Source organism: the organism of the source record quoted next, unplaced genomic scaffold (genome assembly GCF_019419815.1).
Source record: "Pyrus x bretschneideri cultivar Hongxiangsu unplaced genomic scaffold, Pyrus_bretschneideri_v1 Contig36, whole genome shotgun sequence".
Taxonomy (NCBI): Eukaryota; Viridiplantae; Streptophyta; class Magnoliopsida; order Rosales; family Rosaceae; genus Pyrus; species Pyrus x bretschneideri.
Window position 1 is genome coordinate 1,980,987 of NW_025999679.1, and position 8,445 is coordinate 1,989,431.

At 37.8% G+C, this 8,445-nt stretch overlaps 2 protein-coding genes and 1 pseudogene across 2 annotated transcripts; 1 reads left to right on the top strand and 2 right to left on the bottom strand.

Moving 5' to 3' along the window:
• Positions 1-730: 730 nt before the first annotated feature.
• On the bottom strand, positions 731-1,516 carry LOC125480806 (acidic leucine-rich nuclear phosphoprotein 32 family member A-like). The gene is made up of 2 exons (XM_048591933.1): positions 1,219-1,516; positions 731-1,173 (listed from the first exon to the last, which is right to left on the bottom strand). Exons 1-2 carry the CDS (start codon positions 1,514-1,516, stop codon positions 731-733), a joined length of 741 nt encoding a protein of 246 aa, XP_048447890.1.
• Positions 1,517-5,218: 3,702 nt separating this feature from the next.
• Positions 5,219-6,042, bottom strand: LOC103959420 (annotated as a pseudogene).
• Positions 6,043-7,260: 1,218 nt separating this feature from the next.
• LOC103931622 (F-box protein At5g07610-like) lies at positions 7,261-8,235 on the top strand. The gene has a single exon (XM_009341140.2). It carries the CDS (start codon positions 7,261-7,263, stop codon positions 8,233-8,235), a length of 975 nt encoding a protein of 324 aa, XP_009339415.2.
• The last annotated feature ends 210 nt before the right edge of the window (positions 8,236-8,445 follow it).

Consider the following 8,445-nt stretch of genomic DNA (forward strand, 5'->3'; position numbering starts at 1 on the left):
GAACCTAGGTCCATTTAGTTTGTGATTACCATTTGGCATACACGAAGAAAATATTTGAAGTCCTTGACATAACAAGGCATAGAAAATAACTTAACATAGATTTTAACCCCTATATGGCACAATCTCTTGATTAGAAGCTTAGTTTACTTGCGGAGACACACCCCAACCCCAACAGCCATCAAACTAGGGGTAAAGATGTGTTGGCCATCACCAAAATGATGATGAAGTCATAGATAGTAAATTAAATATGTGAATGAATTAAGTACTAATCAACCTGCAAATCCTACATCAGCCTCCCCACTTGGAAACACATTAGGGTTCAACCCTATCATTACCACATCATGTTCAGAGTATAATAGTAGTACATACAACAATCATCTACGTTTTGTGCATTGCATTTCGAAAGTTTGATCATGCATTATTATTACAACTTGATAAAAGACAGAAGTTGAAAACCCTGTGAAGTAGGAAGAATGCACCTCCAGAAATTAGTGCCCTCTAGGCGTCCTAATGGCTAACGGGGCAACCAGACTAACCATGTAACAAAAAACATAAGGGCTCATCAATGTAATCGTGGAGAATAACTCAAAAACTTTCATGCATAAATCAAAATGAAACTTTAAAGAGTAACTTTCTCAATTTCGTTCTCTTTCACGTTCTTTAATTGATAGAAAAATTCCATCATATCAAGCATGCATTGTTTATCTACATTTTAGTTTATGGAATCTCTCTACATAATGTCCTCCAAGGGCTGACAGGCATAGAGTTTTGGGCATTTGGTGAGGTCAAAGACCATCGCCGTATGATCTATGGCCACTTTGCATTTCTTTTTCTGATCCCTTTTATGTGCCATAAATTTCGCCGTCGCTCTTATAAAACGGATGTTCTTTTTGGTTCCCAAATGCTGGAAACCAAATGTGAATACCACTACGTCATCATCAACATCGAAAAGATCGACTTCTTGATGCCGGTCCGGTACTGCTTCTCCCAACAAGTTAAGAAGCTTTGCACATATATCTGTGGGACTGTCCCAATCAACAGTCTCGTGCAACACCTTCAAAGGCTCTTCCTCCTTTTCAACCATAATCTTCTTCCCTCTGTTCTCACCTTTTTTCCCTTTTGATTCCTTGGTTTCTTCCCCTTCGGGATCCTCTCTTTCTTCCTCCTCTACATCTGCATCCTCTTCCTCACCTTATTACTTACCTTCTTTCTCACTACCTTGTTCCTCAATGTCTTCCTCCCCACCCTCTTCTTCAGCGTCTTCCTCACCATCATTTTCCTCACCACCCTCTTCCTCACCACCTTCTTCTTCCTCACTCGAATCCTCCACCCCTTTTGTCTTAACATCCTTTCTTAATTCCTCCATAATCGTGGCTATCTCTTTGATCTTCTTCCACATTTTTCGGTCTGAAATATCATTCTCATGCGCCATGTGTACCACATATATCTGCAACTGCTTGATCTCTGTTTTCAACTCATCGACATCATTAATGTCAATGGTTAGGTTGTCAGGCATAACATATTCCTCATCATTTGTCCACCTCTAATAGGCTTGCTTCCTCTCCCCTTCAGTTGGGAAAATTTCTCGAATGCCTACACTGTTGTGCCTTGGCTGATTATCTCACCAACATACAAACCCACAGTTGAATAGTTTAAAATACAAGAAATAAAGACACCGAGAAATTTACGAGGTTCGGCAAAAACCTGCCTACGTCCTCGGAGAGATATTGCTCTTCACTATGAGAAAAACAGTACAAGTTACACATGAGTTAAATCGACATAACCTAATCCCATATCCCTTGTACACCCACTCACAGAATTTTCCCAAGAGCCTCACTCTACCCCAAGAGTTCCTTACTCTCACTCTCTAATTTTTTCTTTTGTTCTCCTCCTCATCCACTCTTTTCACTTGGCAAGCCTTTAAATAAAAATCAGCCTCTTTTCTTCTCCTCCTTTCTTCCACCCGAAAGCCAAATAATTATGGCTTTGAAAAAGCCACAAAATAAGGAACAAGACAAGCCACAAAACAAGGAACAAAACAAGCCACAAAACAAGAAAACATAATCCTCATCATGATGTTCCCTCATCAATTTTGTTTTGTTTCCTAGCCTAATTTGGCCACTATCCAACATACACTAGCTGCTAATTAACATAACAGTCATCCGAATTTAATTTATCACACATAACCATACTTAAACATTCACAAACATTCATAAACAGTAGTATACATTCATAAATAGTCATACCTCTCAGCTCTACGTGATGTACATCTTCAGCTGCTCGAAAGTGAATTGCTTCTCTGTTGTTTTCTAGTTGAGAAGTCATGGGATGGCTGCTGATAAGATTCTTACCATCTGCAAAAATAGGGATAAAAATACTTAAAAATATTTGCAAGAGTAAAAAGTAATTGTAAAATAAACGACTCAAACGAGGTCGTTCTCCACAGAGATTTGAAATTGTATTTAAAACCAGTCCTTAGCTAACTATTTAAAACAAGTTTTGGGAAAGATTTGAAATTGTGAACTTACATTTATCAATCACAAGAAGCCCTACTCAATCATCCGTTGATATTCCGACCGAATTGCATCTGATTACTTATTTAAATATCTTAATGGTAGCTAAGCATTAAGACATAGAGATAGTATAAACACAGTAATTAATAATTCAAAGTATGCACGCATAATATCATAAGCACTTAAATAAAGACTACATATTCATGCTAAGACTTGTGGCCCCAGCCTAGCAAAAGGAAATTAATAAGAAAAAAAACAAAATATTATTAGAAGAATGGATAGAGAACACCTTGTAAGTAAACTTGAATCGTCGAAGCTCTCTAAGCCGAGTGCTCCAAAAGAGTGTAGAGAACCCTAATGCTAGCTAACCTTATTTATACTACCACAAAATAAAATCCTTCGTAGAAAGGGTCTTCTAAAAACCAGAAACATAATCCTAATACTAATGTGGAGAATCTGCCTCTTCAAAGATTTGCCATGGTTAGGACCTTAGACACCTCCAAAATAGGCCTAAGATGACTCTTTCTAAAGCTTCAGATATCCTAAACATATTTGAAGGCAAACTCATTACCAAAAGACACCATCTTGGACGCCAAAAAGTCTAAATAAGCCCAAAACGTAACCTTGGTAGCACTACGTGCTGGTCATTTATTTCATCGCCATATTTAACCGCTTGGTAGAAAAATCTGAAACTTTGACACGAACAAGTTGAAAGACTCACGAACATCCTCCAATTGGAATTACTCCAAAATTTATCTGTTTGATCACTTTTAGCTCAAGAAGGACTCACAAGTCCTACATTGTTAATATAAGTATTAAAATTTTACCAAAATAATTACCAAAGCATACCAAGAATAGGGTTAAATATATAATTTAAAATCGGCTCATCACATGCTAAATCAATTATCTTACAATAACATAAGGACTTATCTAGTTGGGGAGTTGTTTCGTATACCCATACTTGCACGTAAAACTAAATTAGTACTCAATCACAATTATTATAGCATTAATAGCTACATAAGCAACACATAGTACCTGAAAAGCATACGTAAAGCCTTTGCAGCCCAATCAGGCTCTTTGCCCTTCTTGTTTGCCCTTCCTTCTTTTTCCTCCTCATCATTTTTGTTCACATCATCATCCACTCTTCATTTCCCTCTCCTAAAAGCAGCAAATGAGGTAGTCTTGAAGTTGTTCAAATGATATTGCACCCCACCATGAATAATCATTGAACCTATCCATGTCCTCAATGAGGTGGAAGTAGTCTAGATTCACAGCGACATTGCTCTTCGCCCTTATCATGATAGCCTTCGCAAAGTATACCAGCCCTATCTTCAGCACATAATCCTTGTTTTCGCATTCTTTAAAAGCTCTTTCAAATTCGGTGCAAGTCACCATATTTTCTTGCTCACTTTCTTGGGGTCCATCTTCGCTTTACCTTTGCCCTTATCTCTCCTACCCTTCCTGCTCTCTATATCAAATCCAAACTTCTTAGGAACATACTCATTCAATAACCTAATCTTGGAAAGCTCAACCTCTATGTCGTAGGGTTTGTCACACCGAAGCCCAATAATGAGGCAAAAGCCCTTTGTGAACCAGGTCACTTCATAGCTAAGTAAATAGGTGATTCCCTCTAAGTCTTTTACCCCTTGACTTGCCACTCCATGGAGCTACAATTCAAATAAACCAATTGACCACTTAAGGCCAGTTTATCAACGTGCTTTAAGTGCTAGAAGAAGGATGCCTAAAGACAACAATCTGGGTATTATTAAACTTTTGACACATCACCCCTAACACATGACAAGCTTGGGGTAGGTTGGTAACCCTTCCTCTATAGGATTTTTCTTCTCTTGTCACTACTTGAACCCCCGATTGCCATTTCCTGTACATATAACAATATAAGCATTCAACACAACCAAATTTAACAATGTATACCCTTAACAAACATGTCAACCAGTTTTCACAATATATCAACCATGAACAAAGCATCATGAATTTAGCAATCTTACGCTAATTCTTAAAATTTACTTCTACAGCTCCAAATTTCCGAACTCACTAAATTTCAAATTGACTTGGGGGAAGGAACTATGATGTCAAGTATTGTCCAAGCAAGGACTTTGACATCAACTTAAGGGAAGCAAGTACCACGTCATTCCTGTCGAATTGACTAGATGAATTAAGAACAAATTTCGAACGAAGTTCGACTGAGTTTTGAACGCGCGGTGTGGAAGTCAATTGAGTTTCAAACATTGTGGAAGTCAATTGAAATTTTTTTTTTGGAAGTTGTTCGCGGGAGCATTTTGGCGGAGGAGATGACAAAACTAATGAAGAGGTAACTGTTGTCGAGTCCAATGGGTTTTAATGACGGGTCATTTGTGATCCAGTTCTAGTGTAAGCTCTCTTTGATTGATTTGTTTATAGCCGTTGAGATAAAATCCAATTGCCTATATATATTCACACAAATGAACCGTCCGCATAGTAGGAAACGCTTTTAAAATATAGATCTTCCCAATTAAAGTGGAACTTACATTAATATCTCAAATAGAATCCAAAATATATAGACTTATTAGGATCTAAATATCAATATCCCCAATACAATATAAATATAGTCTTTACGTCCCAAATTTGCAACTCTCCAATGGTGCTTTAAGGGGTGAAAATTTACATTTGAATTCAAACTTAATAGGAAAATCTTTAGACTCTGGATATCCCAAACTCAAATGGCATAATATTTACAACGGTTTTAATCTCTATTGTACAAACAATAAGTGGAGGCAAATTGACATCTTTAAATGTTTAAACACTAGCAAGAGTCTATAAACTGATGAGCACGAACGCATCCAACATGTAATGCTGCATTTGTTTTGGTGGATTTTGGATCAAAATCACATCTCCTTGAAACTCTTATCTCTAATATTATAAGATATAAACATACCAGGAATATGCAGCAACAGTGATGAGCCCTCTTCAGTTTCTTGGACAAAAAGGAAACCATCCAAATTTGCTGCTGATGAAGAGCAATTTTGAATGCAGAAGACTTGGTAATGAGGTAATTTGGATGGATCAAAAGATAAATAAACACCTAAAATAGTTGATAACGAATCATGACCCTTGGCATTAGGTGGAGGAAGCGTCGAGAATTGCCTTGTTGAAGGGTTGCAGACATAATAACTAATAGTTTTTCCCAACTTGTAAAAGCTACACCCCGAGACCAGGCCATTGATGGACTGCAGTAACTTAACACCTGCTGAATCATCAATGAAGTCAAGAGATGAAAAGGGGTTGCTCTGAACTGCTGCAATTGAGATATGGGTGACTGATGCGGCTGGGAATTTGAGACAAGAGGATGCATGCAGAGGAAGTGGCTATAGAAATTTTGGCTGGAGATGAGACAAAGCCACTGCTTGGAGACACATTTGAAGCAGAGAAGTGACTTCACGGGCAGGCGTACAAGGATCAATGTGACGAGGTCTTGGTTCCTAGCTACTGCCTTAGCTGCAGGCAATGAATTAAATGGTATAGGGATAGAATTATGCAACAAATTTAGCCATTGTCAATGAAAAAGTATATACCTCCCATCTCACTGTCTCCCTTGATGTTTGTATGTCTTCTTCACCTGTTTTAATAGGGTTCCAATTATTTTGTACATCAATTATTGCAACAACTTGTAATTGTTCATTGTTATAGTCCATATTGACTATATTTTTTGCAGATTGAAAAGAGTTGAAGGATGGTGGAATGAACCCAAAAAAAAAAAAAAAAAAAAAAAAAAAAAAAAAAACAAAAGCAAAGTCGACATAAACATGTGAAGAAATGAATCAAGTTCTCCGATGGGTAAAGGGTAAAATGGAAATATACCTGCGATACAGGGGATATATGGTGATATATGTACTTACCTTGTCAAGCTCAGTGTTTTGAGCATGATTTTGGTGTGATGCAGTATGAGTTATCTAATCTAATTCAATCATTGATACCAAATTATAAGCTTAAATCCATTACGGCTTGTTGTGAATCTAAATCCAAGGTTACATCCCAACATGGACTTATTGTTGACCTTTAACTTACTATCCTAATTCCCCTCTCAAAAGAGAGAGAGGAAAAAAAAAATTGCCTACTACTTGAGTGGCCCAGAGTTATTTATGCGGAAGCCAATTTTTGACACAAGTGATGGTGAAAGAAGAATGAATTAAATTTATAACCTCAAGTGTAGAAATAAATGCAAGTAAGCTTTACCACTTGAGCTACAAAATAAGCATGTGAAAGCCAATTTTAGCAAGAAGATACTTTAAGAAGTGTTCCAATGCACGTAGGGGGGCCAATGAATTTGTTACTAACTTTGGCAACGGCATTGATGAGACAATGAATTGGTTGGTAAGGGGAACCCACATACTTAATTCATGTTTGTACTTTTGCATACGTAAATAGAAAACTACAATTTGAGAACATTTTATATTTTAGCATTTCTGCCTTTTTGGAGTTGGTTTTAATTTCATTGTCACCCTCAGAACAAAATTTTTAAAAAATGCAGGGTCGATGTCCTAATCTGCCCATAATTTCTTCGCCAGCAGAAATCTTAGCCAACAATGAAAACCTGCTCACACCAATCCTTCTGTGCATCCCAACTCGAGCTCTACTTCGCCTCAAATGCGTATGCAAGCGTTGGCTCTCTCTAATCTCTGACCCCAAATTTTGTGACAGCCATACCTTCAAAAATCCGTACCCCAATTTCTCAGCCTTCTTTAACACAACAATGCAAATCTACCGCATATCAATTCAGAACAACGAAAACACATTTAGGTCTCCATCGAAACATCCTGAGTTCATCCGAGGTCTACCAAGAGGCCTTAAGATTTTGCAGTCTTGCAATGGCTTGCTCTTGTGTTGTACCTCTCACGAAATTACAAACACGAGAACTACCCCAACATATTATGTACTCAATCCCACAACCAATCATTTTGTAGCTCTCACTAATTCACCGTATGCTACTAATTCCACAAGCCTTTTGGGGGTTGCTTTGGCTTTTGACCCTTCCAAATCGATTCATTACAAGGTTATCTGCGTCCAGTGCATTGCTGGATCTGTTGTCTCATTCCAAGTAGAGATATATTCGTCTGAGACTCGAAATTGGACGCTTCGAAAGTCTACTTTTGATAGGCCATTCCATATTGACTTCAGCCATGGGGTGTACTTCAATGGTGCAATTAATTGGATCAGCCGTACAAGTAGGTTGTTGCACTATCACTTAGATCATGAAGAGGGTCATGGATTGGTGTGCAGGCCTCCAGATTACAATGTTTTTCGCAAGCGGGAGTATATATATTTCGGGGAGTCACGCGGCCATTTGCACCTCATTGAAATTTATAGGCCTTGCTTTACTCAATTTGACGTGATGGAGATGGGGAGGGACTACTCTGGCTGGTTTGTCAAGTACCATGTTGATCTTGATACAATAACCGCCAAGTTTCCGAAGATGGTTCCGCAACATAATATTGATGATCCTAGTGAAGAAAATTGGTACTATGAGTTTGTTGTTCTCTTTCTTGTTCGAGAAGAAAATGAAGAGGAGACAGCTATGTTCTTGTATATTCCTTGTAAAGTCATCTCTTATAATCTTTTAGACAGAACCTGTAAGACAGCTTGTGAGTTAACTCTCAAAGGCAAGAGATCTTTGCAAATTGGGTGGCGAGATACTTATCATTGTATGGAGACGTTGGCTTGCGTGTGAAGGTATTTGTATCCTCTATGCGCCGTTGCTTTGCGTTTTAATTTTGATTGTATATGTGAGATCAAGAATGATTGCTACTACAAAATTCAGTTAACAAATTCATTGTGCCGTTGAGAACATCCTAGGGGATAATATTCAATGATTTTTCTAGAATAATTTTGATTTTATTCAAATATGAAATATGTTGTTGGAGAATACTGTCCCACTTCA

What these genes read in the sequence shown, in the direction of transcription:
- LOC125480806 (XM_048591933.1), bottom strand. Translation starts at nt 1,516, where the DNA reads ATGCCTGACAACCTAACCATTGACATTAATGATGTCGATGAGTTGAAA. An exon ending in GGAAGACATTGAGGAACAAG is followed by an intron (nt 1,174 to 1,218) that starts GTAGTGAGAAAG and finishes AAGAGGATGCAG; the next exon opens with ATGTAGAGGAGGAAGAAAGA.
- LOC103931622 (XM_009341140.2), top strand. Translation starts at nt 7,261, where the DNA reads ATGCAAATCTACCGCATATCAATTCAGAACAACGAAAACACATTTAGG.